At 41.2% G+C, this 27551-nt stretch overlaps 1 protein-coding gene across 2 annotated transcripts; it reads right to left on the minus strand.

Annotated features, from left to right (window-relative positions):
• On the minus strand, nt 1–27551 carry usp45 (ubiquitin specific peptidase 45). Of its 2 annotated transcripts, XM_076150232.1 has the most exons (19): nt 26939–27551; nt 26163–26271; nt 24603–24772; nt 23965–24065; nt 23452–23552; nt 15225–15376; nt 13663–13758; nt 13361–13491; nt 8555–8642; nt 6364–6445; nt 5843–5934; nt 5158–5214; nt 4935–5066; nt 4747–4776; nt 3552–4230; nt 3100–3197; nt 2776–2862; nt 2359–2503; nt 1–1829 (listed from the first exon to the last, which is right to left on the minus strand). In XM_076150232.1, exons 2-19 carry the CDS (start codon nt 26263–26265, stop codon nt 1699–1701), a joined length of 2475 nt encoding a protein of 824 aa, XP_076006347.1. In that variant the 5' UTR covers nt 26266–26271; nt 26939–27551; the 3' UTR covers nt 1–1698. The 2 variants fall into 2 exon arrangements, with proteins under 2 accessions (XP_076006347.1, XP_076006348.1); XM_076150233.1 differs by lacking the exon at nt 4747–4776.

The raw sequence follows: 27551 nt of genomic DNA on the forward strand, positions 1-27551 counted from the left end.
TTAATATATTAGAAACTTGATTCATTTTTGCTTACAGTAGATAATACTGTACAAATTCACACTGCACACGTTTGCATTTGAGTCTGCATTTGGTTCGCATCTCACCATGAGTAGGTTTCTTCAACCTGAAGCATAGGCATTCCATTTTTCCTTGTTTCAAGAAAAGAATATTAAACCCCTTGTCCTAATGCATACATTGAACCCTTTCCCTCCAATTGTTTTGGCAAAAGTCCACCAACCAAAAGAAATGAAAATGTCATCTAAAATATCTCCTTACAAAAAAGATGTACAGCTCGTTTGACAGACAATTCAAGAATAGGCAATACATTCATTATAACACACAACAAAACCATGCAAATTACAGCAAAGACATTTTCTAGAAAAGGCTTAAAGCCTCTCAAGACTTTGTTTTTTTTGTACTGAATTGTCCCTCCGCTGGACTGATGCCATGAGGAAACAACAGGACCCTGCTGCAGCACTGACCCTTTGTTCAACATCTTAACCAGTTTATATGTGTGTGTGCCTACGCAGCACAGAGGAGCTGAAACACAATGAAGGCAGACGAGGTGCTTTGTTGGTCTAATAAACACTGAGTGAGCTGCTGAAGCAACAACACTCCAGAACCATACTGACGATGAAATGCTGTGCCAAGTTACCAGCTTGAATGTTTGATTTCGATTTCCCTTCCGTGATTTTCTTCCTGTAATTACAAAACTCTTCTTTGGCAAATGTAATTCATTGATCGTCTTAAATTAAACACTCTGTAAAAGAACTGAACTATGCGCGACACCTTCAAGGTGCGACGTGTAGCTATTTCAATCAATAAATACATTCGGATACTGCGACTGAATTGATCAACATTACGCCATGATCTGTCTTGATCTTCCCATGATCTGTCACAATGAAAACAACTCTTCTTGGTTATTCTCTGTATCTGAGAGGGTAAATAAAAGGGACGACGGGCAAAAAGGGTAATTCCATTAGCATTGCTCTGAATCAAAAAGAAATTACTCCTTTTTGGGCCACAAAGGAGTTTAGCAGATTTCTTTCTATCTTCATATACAAATATGTCACCAAGGTGATAACGGTCTGCTAATGGTAGAGTTTACCCATAGCACCATTAAACTACATTCTCCAGTCCCCCACTCACCCACTCACACAGTCACACAGTCACACACTCTTACAGACATAGCGGTCGATCAGTGCAGAGCACAGTTACGCATGCATTAATTCTGCTCATTTCCTATGAGTTAGCAAACTCCTTCATGCAGTTTGTTTCTTAGGCACGGAGACGTGACGGAGACGGGCATTTAACAGAGAGCGGCTCCTGTCTGTGCCTCGGGTTCACATTTTTTGTTTCTTCTGTCCTCTCTGTGTGGAATCTGCTAAGCTTGATCACTTTAAAGGGCGTAGAGTATATAGGATACAGTATGTGTTGTATTTCTGACAATGGGAAACAAACCCTAAAATATAATTCTGAAACCAAACACAATGCAATGGTAGGAGTCTTATATTTAACCAAGGTAATTCAAAGTACAAGTGCCAATTTCAGACTGAGGAACTGTGTGCAAGACCTTCCTCTCATGTAAGCAAAGTGAGTGTAAAGGCTACGGTATGAGGAGTAGTACAGGCTGTACCAAAAACTAAATCCAATGCAAATACATGAAGGGGGAAAAAAAAAATCTTTCAGTGGTTTAGTTACAGCATCTCCTCATAGAAGAGCAGGTAAGCCTGAGAGTTGAGTACCCTTGACTCTGGTACTGTCTGAACGGTGGTATCACTGACGTACACCCACTGGCTGTGGGAGCTGCTGCTGGCGTCTCTCGCCCCTGAAACACACAGCCCAACAAAAAGTAAAGTACAGGTTTTCTTATAACAGCAAATCAAACAATTCAGTCATATTAGTATTACAAAAATGTGTGTTAGGTTCATGTTTCTGTCACTATCTTAGTAGTGGTAAGATGAATGTTTCTCTCCCCCTCTGCCTCAGCCTTTGAGCCGCTTACTAGTGTACATTACATTACATTACGATCATTTGGCAGACGCTTTTATCCAAAGCGACTTACATTACATTACCACCCTTCGCAGAGGGGGGAGCAATTGAGGGTTCGGTGCCTTGCTCTAGATAAGCTAGTAACCAGCAAGGATGACCGCTTGCAATGAGTGTTTCAGAAACCATTCAACGCTATTTTGTGAACCAGGCACTGGTTGAGAGGAATGGCAGACGGAAAAAGGAGAAAACATTGATTTATAGAACAAAAACATCTTTTCTTGCAGTTTCTACAGAGCGTCCTCAAGGTTACAGGGAGTGAGTCATTCACTGCATCAAATAATGACTAAACCTAGAGCAGCCATCACCTGAGATGTTCCTGCGATGCTGCTCTGCTTTCCTCTGGGGACAGCGGACTTTGACGTATGCAGTGTAGTGTCCACCCCGCATCGAGCCACTGTGCTCCACAATCCCATACAGGCCGTAGAGGACTCGCTCACCCACGGCCAGATTCTGAGCAAAATGAGACAAAATGCCATCAATACACACAGGTTGAGAATGACGACAGAAATCAAGGACATTGATAATAAACTGAGCTCAGGTCAAAGAAATCAACAAAAAGTTACTGTTGATAAGACTGAGACTGAAATTTGAGCGAGCAACCCAGAGAATATGTCGTAGTGGTTTAGTTTAGGCACTTTTGTTCTGAGAAAAAGGCAAATTTGACCTGGGTTTGTTTGGCAGATGTTACAGTGAATAGCAGCATCAGTGTCAGTGAGAGATACCTTGCAGGACGCAGAGCAGAATGGAGCCAGGTCCAAAATCAGAGGAAAGTCAACATGGCGGTTCACCTTTCTTAAGTTCATCCCTGCCTTGAAACACAACCATAGTACATTGTTATCATTATTACTTTTTTGTTTTAGGCCTGAAGAACAGAACACAAGTCAGACTGGTGCATTCCTTTAAATGTTACATTTGGCATATTTATTGAAAGCGACGCAAGTATGAGGTTTAAATACAACACAAGCCAAGGTATAGTCAGCAGATCTTTCAGAATATACTTGATGTGGAAAGAAGCACCGTGATTAAACTACATTTTTTTTGCTAACCTGGTGGAAGCGTTTCAGATGAAGGGTGATGACGGGAGGGAGTGAAGATATCAGCATTTGCTTCCTCGCACTGGTGTAAATCTTCTCCACCTTCTTATCTATGCCAATAACACAAATACACAAAGCAAAGGGCATCCATTAAAACATAAACTATGCTTTGTTCAAACCAACCGAGTCAAGGAATCTCTGGGGAAATGAAATCTTAACAATTAAAACACTTAAAATAGCAAATGTTAAAAGCAAGACATCTTGAAAGTCAGGAGCCACATGGAAATCTATAAACTCAACCTTCAGGAACTAGAAATAATCTCATGTAAGTGTGACAAATTTAACACCCGCCTAATATTTATATATGTACAAGTATAGAAGATCATGCTTGCGCTAAATGCGTTGTGTTTTCAGACATTTTCTTTGTATTTCTGAGCTTTAATTCCACTAGCAGCAGATCTTACCAGCTGAGCTACTCTTCCGTAACTGCTTCTGTCTGCGCTCGGTGCAGCTCTCACATAGCAGCTTGTTGTTGCCCATCAGCAGTTCCACAGAGGTAAACTGGTGGAGGCAGGACTGGATGGAGCACTCCTTGGAGCTGGGTGTGTAACTATGGGACAGTGCTTGAAAGGCCCCCTGGTGGTGTTGATGGTGGAGATTATCGCGGGACTGCTGATGCTGTGTTTCCCCTTGTTCTTCTGAGGAGCAGTGTATGGAGGGGCAATTGTCCCCAGAAGTGAATCCCAGGTTCACCTTTGAGACTGCACTAACTAACTGTTCTACAGCGCTACCGTGCCGGGCAGAGGACGATGACGGGGCAGAGGCGGAGTTGGACGTAGGGGATTGTGAGAGGGTTGAGGTGGAGATGGGGCTGGCGGTGTGACTGCGACCCTGGCAGGAGGAGGAGGGGCGTGGGGTCCACTCGCTTTCTGAGGCCTCACTGTCAGCATCGTTACTGCTGTCCTGGGGGCTCGAGTCTCTTTCACTTCCATCTGAAAGGCTGCCAGCATTGGCCATCTTACAGACTGAGACACCACGGGTCGATCCACCAGCTTTCACCGCCGCCTCCTCCTCTGGCCGCTCGGCTCCGCAGCCTGCTCCTTTCTCCTCCACAGAGCTTGAAGACCTCCGCCCCTGGTGCTTCTGGAGAAGATTAGAATGGAGACATTGAAAAGTGTTAAGTGGAATTGAGGGCAAATCTGACTGGCCCACTGCTATTTAATGCAGTTTGCTTCTTTTCTGGGTGGGATTTACTGTGCCATGCATATCTCAGAAGGCAGGAAACATGTTTGTGTACTGAGATTTTTACATAAAAATGTGTTTTTGATTTCATAGCTTATAGCTTATTAAAGCTATGAAATCATTAACACATGGTGTTTTGAGCAGCAATATATGAAGGACAGCCATTGCACTGCATTAGTAATAGTGGGCTACAATTTTGCTCCTTAAAGTCTACTAGGCCAAGCGTTGGCATGTGTGCCCAATATCTAAAAAGAATACAGTGGGTAGTGAGATATCTTAATGCAAAGCATGTGGTACCTAGTTATTTCAAGTCCGTCACAGACGTCACGAGAGATTTTAAAAATGACCTGAAAAGTGTCTGTAGTGTCGGCCTGCATTTGTCCAAGCATTAAACATTGCAATACTGGGTGCACTCACCAGTTTGCACACAATGAAGGAAAAAGGGAGCTGACGTGATACAGGAGAAAAAACATTTAAGTAAACAAATCAGAAGTTTATATGTGGCAACAATTACTGTTTAGATTTGTGCTTCATGCTGTTTTAAGTCATGTTGGAATCACTTTTTCAAATGAACAGGGTGCGCAGTAAATAATGTACATACACACCTGCGCGCTCAGCTTTTTGGTGTTTCTGCTGACTGAGTGGGCTGCAGGAACAACCTGGTCACTGTGAGTCACGTGGACTTCGTGCTCCCGGCTTCCCTTACCCAGCCTCCCCGGGTTGGATGGTTTTGATATCTGGGCACAACAAATAAAGCAAGTCTGGTCCCCTAGTAATGAACTTTGTGGTACTCCATACATTTTTTTTTCAACAACTTTGGCAGCTCACCCTCTCTTCTATGATGGGTAGAGAGATGTCAATGAAAGCCTCTTTCACTGTGGAGATCTAAGGGAGAAATGAACAAACAAATCAGTATCAGCATATGACCTGATGACCTTCTAATCGTCAAAAAACATTTCTGATGTGTACATTCTGTATTTGTCAGGCAGGGATCAACAACAGTGGGCCGTCAAATATGAAGTTCTGCGGCAGATTGTCAACAGGTCTGAAAGGAGATGTGGCGATGGGCTGTTCATCTCTCCTTTTCCTCACCAGCTCCCCTCAAGGACAGTCATTGGGTTTTTCTTGTGCATTTACTGTGTTTACCACCGCGTACTCCCATGGCTGAAACTAGTTGGTATTTGAGCTGGTCCTTGAAGAGATTTTTGTTTTGTGTGTGCATCTGTGAAACATTTTCTGTTGCATTTTATGGCAGAGGGCAGGAGCAAATTCTGTGTATTGAAGTAACAAATCACAGCATTCTACATTGAATGAAAAATATGCTGCTTTCTTAAACAATGTTTGGTGCAAAAGTAGTCTGAATGTGTTGATTTTATTGTGCTTCATTGGCCTTGGATAATTTATTCAAACCCCGTCACAGCAAAAATATTTCAAAACATGATGACGGTGGTTGTGTTCCATTGAGTACAAGACAACACCGAGCTGACTGTGTGTGTATGGGTCACACACTTACGTGCTCACACTCTTCACACATGATTGTGTTTGTCAACTCTCCCACAAAGATTCGGTCGACAAAGTTCATCTTCACACCTTCCTTTCCGTACGCTGGAGGGAAGAAGAAAAAGAGGCAAAACACAATTTTGAATATAATTAAGTACAGGACTAATTAATAATATAATAAGTGTAATAATTACTGATATCATTATTATAACTATGAACATAAAACAATATACTGAATCTTGCAGTGTATTAACTGGTGATATTAATTACATACAAATATTACTGAAACTATTAAGTCTCCAACAACAAAAAGAACAGTGAACTAACTACTATATAAATCATACATATATGATTAAAACATGTAAAAGTGTGAATTACTGTAACATTCAGGATGTCATTTTCTATATTGTAATTGTATTGTACATAAACAGACACATTCACTGCGCACTGACTGAGCTGTGAGTGAGCTGTACTTCCCTGAACAGCCACAAGATGGGACTATTGATCTTGGCCATCTGTCAAAAAAAAGCGAACCTTTGACTTGACGTTTGGTCTCTTCATCGGCTGTCTTCTCTGTTGGATTGTTGAAAGCCTTCAAAATACTGAATTTCACTCTCTGTAGAATAAACAAGACAAAATAAATCACCAATAATGTGTATTTTTTAAATACTAAATTAATACATATTGTAAAAAATTCATAGTGCCCCCACACACACACACATAGAATTCGCTGTACAAACATCCATCAGCAGTACTTTATATCACAGTCTAGGACACAGCTCAGTTTGACAGATACACCTATTACAAGCATCATTAGTGTAAAATAATTATTGTGCTTGTCTAAAAACATTATCATGCAACATCTCTATTAATTGACTGCATGTTTGTGTGTGTATATGTTTGTCGTGAGGCGCTCTTATTGAAGGTGACATGATCAGTGAGTGTGTTAGTGAGAGAACTGTGAAGAGGCACAGCAGCAGTAAAGAACCAATCAATAGATAATTGGCCGTGGTCTCTGTCTGTGGTCGAGACCAGTCAGCCCCCATTGTCCCGGGACCCACACACTGGACTGGCTATTTAGGTCAAAAGGCCCTGTTAATCCTGGCCTGGCCTGGCCTGGCCTGCCCACACCCCACTCGCAGCACGGTCAAACCATGCAGTGGCTCTCTCTGACTAATTAATTACCAGTAACCCCCCACCCTATTTTCCACATACACACTCCCCACTCTCTCCCTGCCTCCACCAAGAAACCGTGTGCACTGTCCCACGCAAGATGAGCCATGGGAGGGGGCAGAGGGTGGAGATGGTTGGTGGTACAAGGGTGCAGGGGTGGAAACTAAAAAGAAGGGCGAAGAAGACAGTCCATGCCCTGAGAGTGTAATAGCTACCATCTCAGCTAATTGGTGATAATTGACTGGGGCCAAATTAGCATATTTAGATCTCTGATACTAATGGCCAATCAACACAAACACTTAGGGGCTCTAAGGATGGGGACACCCACTGCACACAGCACACAATTTTGTCTCTTTCACACACACACACACACACACACACACATATCATCATTAGTAAATTATTTTTCTCACTTAAAATTTCAAGATGAATCAGTTCATTGAAATTCACCGGGCAGATTGATTAAAGTAAATCAAATGTTGTCGAGTGCTGAGTGAGTGAGAATTATATCAATAATAATTGAAACACATTTGTGATATTTAAATAAACCGTAATACTGATGGGCAGTATTGACAAAATGTGTTCATTTGAAAATGTATTCATCAATGCAGGCAGAATGCCACTGTATCTCTGAATGTGCTCGGCTGTATTAATGTGTTTCCAAATGAATGGGGCCTTAACCCTCCACCCCCTCCTCCTTTGCCGCCTTGATTAAACTAGAAGAGAGGATGATGAGTGTGTGTGTGTTTGTGTGCGTTGTGTGTGTGTGTGCGTGTGTGTGTGTGTAGGATAGAGCAGAGGGTGACCCTTCAGCACAATAGGACGGCCCTGGAGCTCATTCAGCAGCTGTGGGTTTCCCAAGATCACACAATGATGCCGGTCGTGCCACTTGCAAGTCCTCTAAGTGGCACAACTGTCTGTGTTCACAAGTTTGAATGGAAGCACAGGAGCCCAGCCTGCGGCCCCTCCTAGGCCCGAGGCTGACCACTAAACACACCCGCTAACTTCTCCTCTTGGGTTCACACAGCCACTGGTGGGGCCATGGGGGCCTACTCAGCCCTGCAAAGGGCCGCTGCAGGGTCCCCTAATTGCCGTGTGCAGGAGTGTGGGGTGGGAGTACTGTGCACTTGCCAAAAAACATGGTGCCATAAGGTCGGAAGACACAAAGCAAAAACACACCACAGTCACTCACAACACGTGCAGCTGGATGTCATAATGTCCAGTTCACATCCAGAATCAATTTTGAAGGAAAATAAGTAACATCTTTACCGATCTGTAGCCCCTCCCAGCATTCACTGGGTAAGGGGAGGGGTGGTGCAAATGATGCGTGTACAATTCTGAAAACGTGTCGATGCATTATGTTTTGTTTTTGCTTTGAATATTATATAAAAAATAAGTATGAGTGGACAGAATTGAATAGGCCTTAATGAATGACATTCTTCTTGTTATTCTTGTTTCTTCTACTAGATGTTTCTTCTACCAGATGTTCAAAATAAATATGTAAGAACTTTGTAGGTCGTAGTGTAGCATGTGTTTCTGTGTGTTCACTCACCTTAGTTTCTTCGACTCGTATGGCGTCCAGTAAATAGTGCAGAAGCTCCTGGCTGTCCTGTTGTTGGTAGCCTTTGAAACGTGGAGCTCTGATAAATGAAAAGCAAAGAATAAAGGAGAGACAAAAACTTATAAGTGACAACGAAAGATGACTTTGGCATCAAGGACCAAGTTCTTGAATATTTGTTTGAATATACAACGGTGTAAAGAGATAAACATTATAACAGAACATTAATTTGTTTAGAAAAAAAATATCTCTGCCTTTGCACTTTAGAAGAAATTGAAATTGAAAAAATGTGGAAATCGTAATATAAATATACATTTTCCTGGATCTGCACCACAGTGTTAAGGTTTCCTGCTCCCTGACCTTTGCACAACAACAGAGCCAAGATGAATCTAGTGTGTTTACTTATTCTCTAAGGCAGATTCTGGGAAGACCAGACATTTACGCCAAGGACAACATGTTTACTTTCTCTCACAGACAGTAAGTGAAGGCCCAAAAACATAATTTTCACTTACATAATAATAATAATAATAATAATGCTGTGAAAATGGTATATTTTCTACCACACCGCTGGCGCCGGGTTATGAGAATATAGGGTCCATTACAATCAAGTGCACCTCAAGGAATGTAGCTCTCTGTTAGGTGTCAGGTTATGGTTTTCTATTGCATTTTCACTGTATACTTTACTGGCAAAGCAGAGTGAACCTCCTCCTGGACATGAATGCCAGAGGGCTTAGAGGGGAGGCTCTGCTTTGCTCTGTCCATCGCCTGGCCATCAATGATGAAGCAGATGTGCACACAGATGCTGAGGGCAGATGGACAGCCAAGGCTAAAGTCAGTGCAACCTGTTGGGCCGAGACAGCCACACAGCCACATGACAGGTTAGAGTGACAGGCGAAACACTCACATGGGGATGTCACCGGTTGGTCAAATATTTATATTAATTCAAAACTAATTAATTAATATACTTAATTAGCTTGATGAAGGTAATTAAATGTGTGCCTTCTCATTGAGATATCAATCATACAACCAAACAACTTAAAGAAACACCAGTAAAACACAATACGTCTTTGATACATGGCTGAGTGCTACAGGGCTGATATAGATTTGTTAATACATACACCCCAAACAGTAACACAAAAAAAACATTTGTCATGTCTCTTTCAGGCAATGTCAGATCAAGAAAAAACACAAAGATGACGAGATATTTCCTGTAAACCGATTCATAAACAAAGATGGAGATCCAAAGATGCTAGGCACCTGCCCTGAACAAAGCTCCTAACTAGGATGTCTGGGGGCTTCCAGCTAGCCCCCTTTACATAGTCAGGCAAATTGCTGTCCCTTATGTCCTTTCCGTGTAGACAAATTGCAAGGGGAGAGGAGCACATGTGTCATTTATTTGCCAGGCCTAAAAATGAACAGCATGTGAAGGAATGTCTCCCCCTCGTTCTGCTCACCATTCTGTCCAGCTCTCCAGGGACACAGGCCGACATTCAAAGAGAGCGATGGATGGAGAGATCACGGAGAAGGAATTCAGTGGAAAAGTAAGTGAGAGAGAGAAAGAGAGAGAGGGGGCAACAGTGTGATAGAGAGGGGGGAAAAAAAGGGAAAGCTTGATTGGGATCAGTGGGAATGGGAAGGTCTGGAAGCTCATCCCAGTGGAGAGAAGCAGAAGGGCCCTGTAGCACTGCTCTCAATCTGGCCAATGCAAACAGCTGCGGTGCTAACACAATTAATAGCCGGATGAGTTAGTACCAGACACAAGGCCACACAAGCTCCCCCCCCCCACCACACATCTATGAGCAACACAATGAACATAATAAATTAATCTGGTGCGTCCTCATACACAAGGATATAGACATCAGTGATTTTAAACATTTTTAAATCACTCTAATTTTGTAAAGAGTGCATCTAACAAAACCGTGCATTGATGGCTAAGGTCAGGTCATAATGTAAAAAAAAATGGTAAAAAAAAACATAAGGTAAAGGACAGCAAGCAAGTGCCACAATTTTCTGGGAGTTATATAAAGTAAGTGCATTACTTAAAGTGATAACATTATAAATTTCAGAAGCATCGAGGGGTTGAGGTATACATGACTAACTAGGCCAACATGCAGAGATTATGCTGGCTGCTAACCAAGATTGTGCCTGTCAACTGGTTCAGTACCCATCCCAAATTATATGATTTGGTTCCATAGATTTATGGCCTAATTCAGACATGGTATTCTGTAGTAACTAGCACCGTTAACATGCGCTGAAGAGTGTTGCTTGGGTTGGGGTACAAGATGACTACATGGCAGAGCTGATTATGGCTATTAACTCAACAAAGTCTGTATGCCAGTTATAATTTAGAATACTTCATTGTTATATATCAAATCAAAATGTAACAAGGTTAGGGTATTTCAGCTGTAAGTCTAAAATAAAAGCCTCCCGTCAGGCTGTTAAGTTCTTATAATTTGAGAAGTTACACTGTAAGAGACGCCGGCTGAATACAATACAAATCAGGTAGAGCTGGTCAGAGGCTCACTCATATCCAAACCCAAATACAGACGTTGTGACAAAAACATTAAAATCAAATTCTCACCCAGAAAAATACGTAGAACTGGTGGCCATTAAAACTCAAGAGGTTTAAGTGGATTAATGCTCAGCTTTTTTTAAAACTTTGATTCCTTTAAATAAACTCATATATGTGCTTTCTGTCAGGCTAATCAGCACAGCCTAAGGTACTCAGCCAAGCACATGTGCACAAGCTAATATCTTTTAACCAGTGTGCCTTCTTTCGTGAACTTGAAAGGGGTTTTCCTCCTGAGGAGAGCAGTGTGTGTGTTCAGGTCCTGAATGCCAAAGGACTAGATGAGATCCATTGTTGTTCTCTGGTTTTCCATCAGGGATGCTTCTCATACAGGCATGAACATTATTTGAAAGATGGGGCTATGTGGACTTTTATATACAGCAAATGAAAGAGGAGAGTGAGCGCACATTTCAACTTTTGCAATACAAGAAAGTGTAGGAAAATAAAATTTGCCCTCAAAAGAATGAGGTGTTGATGCATGCCTATGCCTCAGTGTGACTTAATGCACAAGCTGAATACAGAGTTCACCCCAATAGATTAATAACAATAACAAACACCACTATCAATACATAATATTTCTTAATACTATGGCTGAACTGCTGTAAAGTGACAGAAGGCTGAATTACAGCTATGAAGACCACCCTTCATGAATGAGCTCAAACTCCACACGGCTAAGAAAAAGAGCACATATTTGGCCTTTATTCAGGTTATTTTGCTCATCTTGCTGCCACTGACTACCCTCGTCTGAGGCCTGGGTACAAGCTGAGTCTCTCCCTGCACCAAATAGAATTTGCAGGGCTGAACATCCAAACCATATGGTTTGGCAATAGTCCGAGTCCAGACGAGAGCCCCTTCTGCAGGAGGAGGCAGGCAGTCTGAGGGGTACTGAACTGGTTGATGTCAAATGCATCTGCATATATACACACATGTAAGCACGCACACATGCGCAAACACACATTGCTCAATAAGGCTGCAGTTTTGCAAAGCTGGCTGAGCCTTATTGACCTGCCGGTCCCCACAAAAGTAGTAAGAAGGCCAAATGGAAAAACACTTTGAATAGACAGAGGCTGTGGCTCTCTACCCCCGCAGGTCAGGGACAGATCCAAATCTTTTGGAGTGACCAGAGCTTAAAGGGGCAAAAGAGGATGATGGGTTACATCATGTATGAGTACAACTGTCATGAAGGTCACTACAATGGAGAAAATGATACAGTAAACAGCATCAGTCCTCAACCTTGTTCTTTCAGCTCAAGCAATAAATCTGACTGAAAAGCTCGGGCCAGTTCAGAAAGCGATGCAATCGTTTATGCTCAATGGATGTCCAACGTGTTCCACATACCACAAACATCCACATCCACAAACACAAGATTACTCTTATATTACCACTTCTTGAAAGGGAGTGGATATTAGACCTGAACTTTTTCATTTACTGAATGAATGAATGCAGAGACAGCTTGAAGTCATTCAGTATGGCTCATTCAAATGCACGGAAATTGAACTGTTTAGTTAAACGCAAAAGTAGGTCTGCATGAATCCATAAAAGTGTGTGCATTGCTCGTCTGTCTGAATGCACAATTGACTGTATGTGTGTAGCCTAAGGTGGTACCAGGTGAGGTGGTAGCCCCCCCCCCACACACACACACGCATGCACGCATACAAATAAACACACACAAAGGACTGCTGGATGAAAGCTAGGTACCAGATTAACAGTCAAAGCCGCACCAGAGATGCATCCAGTCATCCGATAGTCAAATACCCCGGCCACCCACCTGCCCTACAGAACAGTGCAAGACCTCCACTCACAAACATACACAGTGTGGACCCAACCAGCAGTGTACCATGCTCAAATAGGAACCCAACCAACCAAACATTAACACTGTTCATAAAAGAGAATCACACAATTGTTCATTTCATAAATGTAGGGCTGCAATCTGGTTGTGTCACAGCCAGCCAGACCCTGCTCAGGATCAAATATAGCACAGGTGGCATGGCAGTGTGGCAAAGCTGTGGAGCTTGTGTGATTTAACTGTTGTTGTCACAATGAACAATTGCCAGTCAAAAGTGTGGCACATTTTGATGACTTTAATAACCTTGGGATAAATGATTTGCAAAGATACTCTAGACTTTCATATTATCATGGTTGATTTCTATGTAATTACACTCTATTTCTAATAATTAAGTGAGCCCAACTAGAAAAGACTACACAGCACGATGAACAGTATTGAGGCTTACTTCTGACAGAGCTGATTGAAGAGGATCTTGGGATTGACTGGGCCTTTTCCTTGTTCTTTCATGTTGTGGAGGAATAGAAACATGGCTGCAGTCAGGGGCTCTGGACTGGAAAGCGTTACCGACAATGGACTCTGAAATATGAAAAGACAAAATGAAAACCAATTTTGATGTTAGGGCAAAGGCAATAAAAAAAAGATCAGCAAAACATTTTCAACGGTTTCAAAGATCAGACAACAAATAAAGTTTTTGGTTTACCAAAATATTAAATGTTAAGTAAGAAGGAAGAGTGGAGCAAACCGTACCAGACTGGCCTCCCCCGGCGGGCAGATCCTTACTTTGTACCCTTTCTCCTTTACTTCCTGGATGAGGTCAATTAGCATGTGTGTCTGGGACAGGTTCTGTGGGGACATTGTTTTAGTCAGGTGTTAATATACAAATGTCATCATCTCACAGTTATACTGGAGGGGGAAATGTGATCAGATATGACAATACAAGATCAGGACAGAAGCGGTTGAATGACAGCTATGAAATAAATAAGGCATCCAACTGCTTATGCACGCCAAAAACACTTTCTTGAACAAAAACAGCAACAACAATAGGTTATAATGAAATGACATTATATTAGTGCTTAGCCTGTGGACATGCAAATTGGTGGGTTCTTTTGAAATGTTACTGAGATTTGAGGAGGATTTTTGAAACTTGTTCTTTATTCTGAGAGGCTTTGAGATAAATCTATGATCTGTGAGTCTGAAATGTAGAGAAGATCTTTGGTGAGGAGGAAGCCTGAAGCAGACCCTGTCTCTTCATGTTACAGAAGAATCTTTCTTTTCCCTTTCAAGAGATACTTGTTTTGTCACATCCTGGCAATGAAGACAGTTGCTAAGGAAAACACACAAAGGAGCTGGCATTGTGAACACAGACACAGCTCGTCCTTTGACAATTATGTGTTTTCACCAGAAAGATTGCAATTTTCAAGGAGACAATACAAACAGACAGGGAGAGGGAGGGAAAAGCATGTAAAGCGCGCTCACTCGAATTTCAATCAACAAGGAAGACCCTGAGGGTGATTAACAAAATGGCGGAAAAAAACAGCTTCATTGTTGAAGAGGCATGTCAGTTTGCAGTCACCATGACACGACCAGAGAGAGGCTGGAGAAGCTCTATAGCTGGGTTGTATGACGAACATGCTCTGTACCAACTGAGTGCCACTCATGTACAGGCAGGTGAAAGTGTCCAAGCCTGCGCTGCATTTACTGCTGTATTGAATATACTTCAAAATGAGCTCAGGCAAAGGCCTATGCCTGTTTCTTATGAGCTTGTTTACAATGCCATTCATCTTGTGACCGTGATCTGCCTCGACATGCAATGGTCATCTGCTTGAACAGTGCTCATACATTCTGTGGCTATAAATATATATAATGACATGTTAGCATGAAAACGCCAGTAAGCCCCAATGGCAGGATCTGCTACTATAACAACATGACTGACAAGCAGGTTATTAACATGATAATAATCTAGGAAAGCCACCCTGATTCATTTCACTCAGAAGTGTAATGCCTGACTGCCGTTTATTCTTAATGATAAGAGTTGAAGGACAGCTGCATCAGTCTGACACATTCAAAGCTGCATTTTCACTAAGAGCTACTTTCTACAAACCAAGCCCAGATCGAATGGTACTGTAAAGTAAACTAATATACAAGTCAACTAGATCGAATAATTGTTGTTGTTGATAACACAAATCATAAATTAAATCATCAAAATCATCAAAAAAAAATCCATAAACCATTCCTAAATGTCTGGTTTCTGTCTTTACATTATATAACACAAAATATTACTATGTGAAGGGACTCATCGTAATACCAACCTGCATAACAGCATTGAAAAAGCAGGTGTTACCAAGGTTACTGATGCCTTTGACAGGAGCCAAGGTGGTGTTGATGACTGGACTCTTTCCTCTGAGAGGGTCAGCATAGTCTGATGCTTCCTCCCGCAGCTTGATGATCTTAGGTGAAGTTGCTGGAAAATCAAAAACAAATACAAAAAAAAAAGCTCAGTGATGCAATGCATAGTAGTGAGTAGACCAAAGAAACAATCAGCATATCAGCAGGACATTGGACAAGAGGGTGGAATGGGGCCTTTCAGTTTGGAAAAGGAGTCTTCCTTTGAATTTGGACTGTGGTTTATTCTTGGGAAAAGGGACTTAGTGTTGAGGTGAGATTAGAGCTGGGAGCAGGGTGCTAGGATAGCAGCTGGAAGGAAAGATGGGTAATTTGGAGGGCAGATGACAGCTGTAGAAGTTTCCGCTGGTTAGTGAGGGAGGAGAGGGGGGCAGGGGGAGGAAAGATCGCTCTCCAGTGCCAGCTGTTACTCCTGATCACCAATGAAAATTAACCTTAAACAGAGACTCTGGCGCAGATGGTCAGAATCGGACAGTAAGATGCAGATGTAGTCTGCTGGGAATAGACTCAAGTAAGAGGCTGTGGAAGCTCGCAGCATGGTAGCACCTAATTATACATTTGACACCCCTACTTTGTATCAATAACAGGTTGCCGCAGCTTTTTATTAGTTCTGTGTCATCTTTGAAAGGTAGATTGGAAGGGAATCAGAGTTTAATAATCCACATGAAATAAAGCTAACCCGCCTGCTGGCTTAAATGGGACTAAAGGCACAACTTGAAGGTAAATCTTAAACATAGTGGCCTTGATTACATTTAGTTAGCCAAAGTGACATAGCAAAAGACACAGATCTGGGTAATGGTTTCTGAGATGCCATGATTTAAGTTCTTTGCACCTCCTCAACCAAGTCAAGTAATCCTGGCTATCAGATTATGCTTAGCTCTAATGCAGTATTTATATTTTCCCGTTACTTGGGTCAGCTAGCCATTGCATGGTTCAAGAACAATTCTAGGGAAAAACTCCAACATGTGAATGGGACCGAATTCAATCAGCAATTCCACCAAGTAAAAGCTAAAATAAATGTATTTAATATACACAAGCAATAAACAATTCCCATAGCTTATCACTTTAAATTGAACTGTCAGTCTGGTTGGTGAGGAGAAACAAGTGTTTGTTTTTTTTAAATCGCATTAGATATTTATGAGAATCAAATGAGAGGAAAGAGAAGCATGGGGGTGCTTAAAAATTTACACACTTCTTTTCTGCTCCAAGAGGATTCGAGTATGACTTAATTATTTGAAGCAGGTGCTATTTTTATCTAAATATATAAAAATACTATTCTAATTCCTATTCTAATGCCTCCAAACTTGCCAAAAAGGGGTTCAGGGGTCAAGCATTTGCATAGGGTGTTTTTTAAATTCATTTATATGAATATCTATATTTTTGAGTATTATTATATTAAAATAAAACAGTTGTGTGTGTTATTTTAAGGGGTAAGGGAAGGAGAGGGAGGTAGGTCAGAGGAAGCTGGTGATAGGGGTAATGGGTAGGTAGTTGGGGTGATATATTAGGGTTATTATATATAAATATATATATATGACATTATGTTGCAAGGCGGGTCAACAAGAAAATGTAGAAACACCCAAAAGATTCTCAAAGCCAGAAAATCTCAAAGCCATCACGTGAGCACTTAACCTTCCTGCTCTTGTTGCTGCTGTCAAACCTTTTTACAAAATGTTTGTACTGCCAAATTGAGGTCTGCACACCTCTGCACACCCTTAGAAACCTGTTGGCAGCCTTCTGTCTTTGGCGGGTGATATTACACCAGATTTGGTAGAAGAGATGTTGTTCCAATATTGTTATTGTCAAAGTTTATGGGATTGCTGGAAAGTGTTCAAGACAACCTTTTAAATGCAGGAAATAATATGAACAGCATCCATGTCTGATTTTGTGACAATACTGCTTGTGAAAATATTTTTTAGCTGCAGACTGTAAAATCTACACGCATATCAATTAAAGTGAACATATACTTGATAATATTCATACCATAAAGCAAACAGGAATCAGATAAAACTGGTTAACAGAAAATGCTCAATAGCAATCATGGCAAGGACTCAATTGTCAGTTCTCATTTCTCTTCAACAGCTGGCCCGATCCTTTATGGTTGCAGTGAATGAATGACTTTTGTCCATGAGCACTTCGCCTAAATAAACCGGTCAAGAGAGCAGGCCAGCAGCAAGGTCCCTCGCCTGAACCCACACACACACCCCAACCCAGGAAATCCAATTGAACCATAAACCATCACTCACAATAATAACCTGCACCTTTACTCTCACCGCTCTTCTCCACAGCACAAATTGGCCTTGCCTTAGCCCATATTCAATTCAAAAACACACTCCTTGTGCACACGTGCTAAAAAGCTATTCATTTCACTGCAGTAAGCCCGCTGCTGGCCGCTACCGAGGAAGCTTTTCTCTTCAAGGCCAAGGACCTCAACAGTAGTGCCCTGGTCAGGGTAGCTCGAATGTGAATCTGGGGCTTTTTACTTGTGACCTGGCAACAAGCATTTCATACTAAACCAAGCTCTACTCAAAAGGATCCCAAGGAAAAGGCCATCTTCTCCGATTTAGGTTATGTAAACTTGGCTGTAAACTTGTTTAGGTCTGTATATACCTATATCCAATTGCTTGAACTGATAGTCGTGGCCAAGGCTATTTCTGACTTTCTTCAGCAAGAACCTTTTCACCATTGTTTTTTAGTTTCCTTTCAAATGAGGAGCAAACTTCCCAACAAACAAATCCAGAGAAATTAATAACGGTATGTACATTACTCCTTTCTTATATTTTCATCATTGTCCTTGTATAACAGGTGTGGACATCTGAGGAAATATTTAATGATGAGAACATATTGTCTACCCTATTGGGAACACAAGTTCAACCCTCCCCTCCTCTTGCCATCTTCAGCACCCCATCTGACTCACGCCAATTTAACGCCTTACAAAAGGAAATGGTCAAGCTCACCTCTGTGCTTGCTAGACGCCGCCTGCTCCTGCATTGGAAATCCCTCACCCCTCCCTCTATTTTGCAATGGCTGAGGGATATGATTTATTTTCTTAAACTCAAGTTCACTATAAGGGGCCACACTGATAAGTTCTATCAGAGATGCAACTATTTCTTTCTTACTTCACAGATCAACAGGCTATGCCAGACAAGTGACTGAAAACCTCAACTTCAATTTACTTGTTCCCCATACTGCCTTTTTTATTTCAGGGTCTACCTCAAAAGTTTAACAACAACAATAATAATAATAATAATAATACAACCTTCCTTCTTTCTCTCTCTCTCATTTTCCCTCTTTCTGTATAAAAAAATGACCTCCAAAATATCCTTGAACTGTATGCACACTGTCATGTAAAATGTTTGCTTCAATAAAAACATATAGTAAAAAAGCAAAGATGAGAACATAAGTGACCATTTACCCTGCACCTTTGGCATTACCAACGCAGGGATGAACTTCAGTGTGTTGGGGCGGCACTGTGCAACTGCGGCGTGGTGCTAAATGCATCTGGCACTGTATGCTGGCAACATCTGGAGGTCTGTTTCTGTACCTACTATGTAGCCATAAGGGAGATACCATATGGCAACACAGATACCGCATGGCAAACAAGTTTCGACGGACTGCTGCATCATTGGTGAAAAACAAACTGTGTTCTTACTTTTGTTGTGAGACTGAGGTGTGAAAAATTTGCTTCATGAAAGTGTAAAGAAACGGGTGAAAAAATGAAAGATTGTAATTAGGAGAGAGAAAGAGTGTGTCTACTTGTTGTGTTTGCAAGCAAAGAAGCAAATGTAACAGCCTTAGTTGTAATTTGAGTGTAGATGTAAAAGTGTGGCCGTCACTCCAGCAGAGGAATGAGCAAACAAACTGGGCGGAATGGGGATGCCTGTGGACACACTCTGCATCTGGGACTGTCACCCAAGGTAAACAATGTTCGGGAGCCATCTGGCTGAGACTGGAGAAGAGGGCAGTTGGGCACATCGGGTGGAGGGAAGGGTTGCAACGAGCACAAGCATATGGAAAAGCAGATTTTTCCTCTCCCTGCAGCAGTCAGCGAAGGCAAATGTCAGCATGCGCCGTGTCCACGCTTGACTGTGCTGTACTCGGCACCACCACCTGGCCCTCCATGCTCAGCCACCGAGTATGGGCAGCAGTGACACTGTGGAGCCCCTCCCCAGGGTACAGGAAAGCATTGCAGTGCCCAGGCTCACCGACATGCACGGATGTACACTAACACCTCCTGAAATGCCAGCACTTTTTCACATAAGAGACACATGAAGGAACACTGGACTTGGTCACTGGCTTGAGAAATTGTGATGAGTACTTACAAAAGAAATAAACAAGCCACGCTACCAGAAACTTCTGATGAGAACTAATGTGCTGTCATGTCTGTATTTGTATCGTTTGCAAATGTTATTGAGATGTCACAACCCAATAATGTGTGAAGGAAACCTCAGTGCCATCAACCAAAAATCTACACCTTTCAAGTTGAACAAACATTTGAAAGCAACTTTTTTTTATTGAGTGGTATTTCTATATCATCTGTGTAATGTAATGAATCGTTGTTTCTGGGAGACAGTCAAATGGTATGTGCAGTTGTCTTCATGTCTCTGTGTTCACCTACAGCGCAGTGGAGCCAAGGCCAGCTCCCTTCATGCAGAGCAGTCAGTCAAGAGGAAGGCCAGGCAACACCAAATGTCTTATTAATTCACTAATTTGTTGTGCCTGCAGGGCATGAAAAGCCTGCTTCTTTGCCATCTGAGGCCAAGCAAACCCACAACCATGTTACGCACACGCACAGTTAGATTTTGTAACCCACTATCTGGCCTACTTTTATGTGCGGTGGTGGAAATAAAGACAGTCACCCTTGATTACCTCAATGAAAGCACCACCAGGGGAAAAGCATCTTACTGGCTACTCACTCAGTTAGGGCTAAATGACAACATCGGCTAAGGATTCCAGAACCATCAGGGGACATGAAATTGGGAATTGTAGTGAAACCTGGTTGTTTTCTGTTTGTCTTAGTTCCAACAAAGTGGTACTGTTTTGTATTTCCTCAATATGATAAAGGTTTTTTGCTTCTTTGGGGGGGTTGGGAGGGGGGGAGCTATAGTTTATGCAAACACTGATGGGACCTGACCTACATAGAGCTAGATTTTCTATCTGAGGCGCATTTATTGTGAAGAGTAAATCCTCACATTTAGAACTTTAAATGTACAGTATACAAATGTTCTCATGAAGTATGGCAAAATATATAAGATGAAGTAAGATACTGCCAATTTGCATGCAGTGTTCCGTTTAAAAACAGCTTTTTTATTTCAAGCCATAAAGCTAGCAGTAGTTTCACAATAATTTACAGTTATTTTGCTGAAAATGTTAAATGAAGAAGATATATAGACGGATAACAATAACCACCGAAAACAATGACAAAAATGACAAAACCCAGTTACCAACACTGGCCTATTCAGAAGGAACATTTTAATTTGCGCCACAAAGACTCCCCAGCTGTGTTACAAGTCTAGCTCCCTGAGGTCAATTTGCTTTTTACTGGGACTCTGGTACTTGAGCTGAAGGCCTTGATGGTGAGAGAGCACAGTTAATCGACTTTCTTTCTTCCCTGAGCTGTTGTTGTACAAATTATTCTACATTCTGAGGAAAATCCTTGCTGAGGCTCTTTTGTGCATGGGGTCTGTAAGAAAAACAGAGCACAACAGCAGCTTCTCCCGAAACCCTGGCCTTCACACTGAAATGCAATTTCACATGCTCTTCAACAGAAAGCAACAGTCTATTTTGCTCCAACAATGGCTGCCTGCTTCTATACACGTTTGGCCAACCGGTGTGGAACAATTGGGCAACAGGAACAGGACAGGTGACAGGTAATTTAAAGATGTAGGTAGTAATGAACCAGCCCATTGATTTTGTTTTCCACCAAAAGCTGGGCCTGCATATTGGCCCTGTGGCCACTAAAGGGTTCCTCCATTCACATACCAAGACATAAAGAGACATAAAGAGGGATACTGTACATAATGCAGGTACAGTCTTCTTTTAGACACAATGGACTGGTGTGCATATCTTATATAATATCTAGATAATTCCTGAATAAACCCTGACATTTGTCAAAAGAAAGGTCTGATGGAAAAACTACAAATATTATTGCATGTACATTACAGATGATCTAATAACACAATTGTATGTTGAGTTATGTGTTGCACAGTCAATTTGTTGTACAATGTGTTTATCCCTCAAATGAATGTGGATGAGTAAAAACAAAACTTTAGTGGCTCTCAAGCACAATATCCATCTATCAACAAGTCTTCAGGCATGTAATGTGTCTGGCAAATTAAGTCATTCAGATTCTACGTTGTAACACCATAGAGACTGTGCTGTGTTTGATAAAGAATAAATGTAGCTATATTTTGTGGATCCGGTGAGTATCTGGTTGAGCAGAACATTTTGTAAACATGTACAAATAGATGTGAATTTGTGTATCTGTCCATTGAGAATTGGTGCACTCCAGCTGTCAGGCTCCAGACCCTCTGACTTGTTGAGGACCCCAGCTCCCACTAGTGCAGCACACAGGCCCAGAGGTGGTGAGACACACAGCAGCTTGACAGAAAAAGCAAGGGACAGAAACAGATAGCAATGGAAGACAAAGAGAAAGAGGACGACATAGCAGAGGCTGGAAACTCAACACAGCTGCTCTTGTTCTTCAGGGAACCCAGCCGGGAAGCATCACTCAAGCGCCTAATTCCTCTTGTGTGTGTAGTCATGCGGTTTGCTGGGTGGGGGGTTGGGGATGGTTACAGCAACTCTAGAGCCATGATTGTAAGACTGATGGGGAACCAGCCTAATTGTGCTGGCCTCTGGCCTTTGGCCTCTGGCCACTAGGTACTGAGTACTGGGCAGAGAGCTGACCAGGGTGAGGATGCCCACCATCCTGATCAGCTGAGGCCAGTTGGAAGCCAGTGACACTCACTCATGACATTCCACATGACAGCAGGAGAGGTACAGGGACACGGAACAGAACAAGACCAGAAGGTGTGTGTACATACATAGGGGGTGGATGTATCCCTGTATATGGTTGACTGATTGATTGAGGGGAGATCAGCTGGCCTGAGTAAGATAAAGGGCTACAAGAGTGAGAGTAGAAAGTCAGGCTATCATATCATCATGATTGATGTTTTAACTTCTCTAAAATGATGTAACTATTGATTAGGAATTGCAATTTTACCCAATATATAAGGTGCCGTCTCTGTGGCAGTTAACACACTCATCCAGGTAGCATTCTTATCCATAAACATGAAGAGTAGCTACATCCCAAACAAACATAATGATCATACTCCTCAGACTGCAGAGTTACTCAATTCAGTTCTGTCTCAACATTATGGAGGTCAGGTGAGCGGCCAGGAATCCATATGGCCACTGCCACCAGGGGGAGTAGGTCTACAGCTGGTTCTGGGCAGACCATTGCCTGGCTCACAGAGTTTATATAAATTTGATTTTAAGCGCCCTTAACAGGAGTACAGCGTGATCGTCAAACTGGTGTTAGCCTTTGTTGAGTGGCAAAGTGTTTGCTTGCATTAAACTGCACACTTTTTTACTTTCTAAAATAAGGTTTAAGATAAAGTAGCATTGCCTTTGATCCAGAACAAACTGCAGATTGCTTATCATCTTTCCTTGCTTTACTTCAAAATTGTGTACATGTTACCATTTGCTATTGTTTTCAGTTACTTTATTTTATGATTGTGCGTTTAGCTTCTGGTTTGCACCTTACACAACGTGCATTTTATATTAGGTCCATTCTCAAATGCTATATAAATTATTGTCCATGACCGTTAACCTGATTTGTTCATATTCGTGGCATATCTATCCTCAATTCCTTCTCTCAAGCACTTCAACTTTAGTTAATTATATTACCAAGAAATCTATAATGCAGGTAAGAATTTCAGACATTATTATTTCTTCAAGGGAGGAATGGAGGAATGGAGTAAATACCATTCCAACCAAACCAACTCTAGCTTTGCTGAATTTTTAGTGGCTTTACAAGACTTTACTATCAAAATGTTCTAAAAAGTGAATAAACGCTTAATTCCCCGTCGGTGGGTGGCCAGACCTTGGCGATGGTACCAACCCACTCACCTGATGTTGCTTTGACAGAATGCTTTTGTAGAAAGTCCAGGGACTGAGCCAAAGCTTTCTTGTTGCAGTGAGTGGAGAGCTCCTCATTGCATTCAAAACACCTGGCAAAAGAAGAGAGGACACATGAGAATAACAGATTTAACAACAGACAAGAAAGAAGTATTAAAAGCATCGGTTTTTGGAAGAGAATGACAAAGAAGATGCAAGCTGTTGGATGAAGAAATATTGACACATTTTAAAATGGTTTGACTGCATATACAGGCAATCAGACGTTGATTATGCAATTGTAAATCTATTTCTTCAGTGATGTAAATGTATTAATGGGAATATTCCGCCTTCACATGCATTTTCTCAGTGGGCAGATGTGCCTATCATGCATTGCAACACCTCATGTTTAGCCCGAGAGCGGGGGACTACCGTCGATTCCGAGCATATATATGGTATAATTGCATTTTGCCTTGTAGTAAGGACATCAGTAGTACTCAAGTCTAATGCATTTCCTGTGCTTCTTACCAGGCCTTCCACGTGCTCAAGCTGATTGTGATGCAGTGAGACTCAGGGTGAAAAGCTTGGTTGTGTTTGACAGAGTGTTGGATCCCTGACAGGTTACAGCCCTGTTTCAAAAGAATAAAAAGGAGCCGTTTATTTGGAATAAAAATATTTAAGAAAAAGGTAACCTGTCAGGAAGAATGGACCAAACAAGGAAAAAACACAAGAAAACTCGTCGTCGCTGACGGTCAAGAGTAGGCAGTTGACTGTTATAAGCAAATGGCAATTATTTGTTACTTAATTTAAATTCAATTTTGGGGGTTTTAATATTTCATTAATTTAGTTAAATAAACACTGCCAGAGTTAGTCAATTAATGTTATTGTCTTATTAGGACTCTGGAAAAACAACATTCTGATCTAAACTACACATGCTATTGAAATCAAACTTTATTTCTACAGCACCTTTAATGCACAAGTTAATTAAAATTAAAATCAAAAAGTGATTCGAAGTGACAATTCGAAAAAAAAAACGAAACGAAAATTAAGAAGGATGATCATTCACAAATTTTAGTCATAAATCAAAAACATTGACATATTAACATATTATTTACTTCATACAATTAGGATTTTGATATGATTAACGACCAACAAGATCATCTAACCTGGAAACCACATTTAAGGCAGACCAGGATGTCATGAGGTGTGGGTGGACGTCCATCAATCATGGTCCTCTCCTTCAGGCAGTCAGAACACACCAACCACAGGCTGGAACTCACTGACTTCTTCACTGAACTCAGGTCCACTGCCTTGCTCACATGCTGGCAGGTCAACCCTAAGCAACAAACCATAATAACAGCAAATTTACTTTTCAACCATCTTCCAGTTACCAATTAGGAAGTCCTAATGAATATTCTATTCTGTATGGGGACAAGTTTCCCTAGGCTTAAATTGCAGAGGAAAGTGTGCAAAAGAATAAAACAGAGTACGGACCAGCACATTCTAATATTTCTTAGCCCCTAATAAATATCACCAAGATGTCGTGTACATACAAATGAATAACATGTATACCTGTTTTTCAAGTCATTTCCATAACATATGCTCTCAGTATAATCCCTAAGCATTAGCATTGACTGAAACTTCGACCTTGATCTCTCACAGTTTTGAAAACAAACCGACACTGGCAGTCCTGGTCCCTAACCATTCCCAAACTGTCAAGCTTGATCCAAATCCTATGAAAACAACAGTGGTAACAACACACCTACCCGCTATCACCTAGAACTGGTATAGTTATAATTAATAATATGCATTATTAGTTAAAGTGTCAGTGTCATTTTTTGTACAGATATAGCTAAAAGTGTTGGTACCATTCCCACTGACTAAAGTGAAATCCATCATTCTTTGTTCCGGATTGAATTGAAGTTACACTTTTCATTTAATTTCAATTTTGATGTTATTTTAAATAATAAAACAAATAAAAAAGACCTGCACAAAATCACTGATATTCAAACATTATTAATAATAGGATTATAGTGATATTTCAAGCAGACCATTCCTTTATTAGTAACAGGTGTTTTCAATCCTATAATCAGTCATTCAGTCTGTTTAAATGGAGAAAAGTTCTACCTGTAGTGTTTGGTATCATTACTGAACATGCAAGAGAAAGAGAGTGTCGCCATTGTCATTTGTTTTCTTATCTCATATCATGAGACAAAATTCAAAGCAAAGTGTTCAATTACATTTGGAGTAAAGAAGAGTGGATGCCAACAACTTGTGTCAAGTTTATTTTTACTGAAACGTTAGCAACACTTTTAGCCACACGTATAGTAGAAGTTTGGTATGTAAGTTGCAATTTAGATGAGTGGGTAAATGTAGCAGTGCAGCAGTGCAGCAGTGCAGCAGTACACACTAAGCAGAGTATCATCACTCTCATTGCTCCAACACCATCAAACATTCAAAGGCAGTATACAGACTACTCCACCTGGCCTCCCTTACAAAAAAAGACTAAAGTGACAACGATAGATAAATAATAACAGGTAGCTATTTCAATTGCATACTTGACTTCTGTAGGCTTTGTTCTTCTTCTATGCCTCATCATAAACTCATCACATGATTAAATAGTCATTTCCATTCTCTTTCCACTGTGTTACACAATACTGCAACAAGTGACAACTGGCATCAAACGCACCGCAGTGGTACAGCCCATCACTGTTTCAGTGTCTTACCGCTGACTTCATCTGAGGAATCCTCATCTCGAGGTTTCCTGGGTTTGTTAGTCCGCTTGGTCATGTCTGCGGCTTCCAGAGAAAAGGGGTCCTTTAGCCGCATCTGGAGCTGCCAAATGGAGAACCAGAGACAAGACACACACACATACTTGATCACATCTAAATAACAACATCCTTAGATAGATAGATAGATAGATAGATAGATAGATAGATAGATAGATAGATAGATAGATAGAGAATTATGAGAGAGAGATATGTATAAGAGAGAGATATGAGAGAGATATAAGAGAGAGATATGAGAGAGAGATATGAGAAAGAGAGAGAGGGATATGAGAGAGATATAAGAGAGAGAGATATGAGAGAGAGAGGGAGAGAGATATGAGAGAGAGAGAGATGAGAGATGAGAGAGAGATGTGTGAGAGAGAGATAAACGAATGAAAAATTAAGTCGTCACAGTAGCAATGGTGCAGAGAAATAAATAACTACATACACACAAGAAACAATACACACAATATACACACATACTCCCGAATTCTGACCAGCATTCTACTCACATTGGTCTACTGAGTCTGACTGGATTAAGAAGTTACATTACTGGAAAAGGCCAGGCAGGTAACGGGTAGAACTAAATGCAGGAACACGGTTTAACAGGCCTGAATTAGCACCCAAGGCTAAATGTATTAGAGCAAGAGATGTCTTAACAGCGTTATTTCACACTTAGTAAAAACCAAATAAAAAATTAGTGGCTGTAAGTATTAAATCCGCAACGAACTTACCTCTTTATTCCAGCTCCTATGTTAGCTAACGTGAAGCCAACAGTAAGATGTTTACTCTTCCTGGCTAGCTCATATGCTAGCTACATTAGCTTATCAGGGTGAATAAAAGACAAACAAGAGTGACTAGAACCACAAACTACGGATATATGAAAGCGTTTCAAACCAAACCGCATGATGCTAACAATAACAGAACTGTTATCTCATTTACTCGTTCTATTTGACTCTAGTCTTCATAAAAATTGTAAGGGTTTCGTTAGCGTCAAACACTGACACCAGTCAACATGTGACGCACTACGGCGGCTCGGTGTGGCCTGGTGTTGCATTTAGGTACTATGAGAAAAAACACTACCACATGTCTACTATGAGGCATCCCACATGTTCAAATTTATAAAAATTGAAAAATACGCGTAATTTTCCTTCCCAATTGACCCGTGTATATAATCAGACTCGTCTTAAGCATTTTCAGTGAAACATTTTTTACAACTACATTAAAGATAATAAAGATAATAGGTCATGCAGATTGATAGAAGTGGGGTTTAGTTCCTTCTTTTTCCGGGCTTTGAATACATCATGATGCGTTTTATGTTTCAAATATAGTTTGATAATGATAGGG

The sequence above is a fragment of the Genypterus blacodes genome, unplaced genomic scaffold, assembly GCF_046128005.1.
Source record: "Genypterus blacodes isolate CSIRO-AG114 ecotype Tasmania unplaced genomic scaffold, CSIRO-AGI_Gbla_v1 ptg000052l_1, whole genome shotgun sequence".
Taxonomy (NCBI): Eukaryota; Metazoa; Chordata; class Actinopteri; order Ophidiiformes; family Ophidiidae; genus Genypterus; species Genypterus blacodes.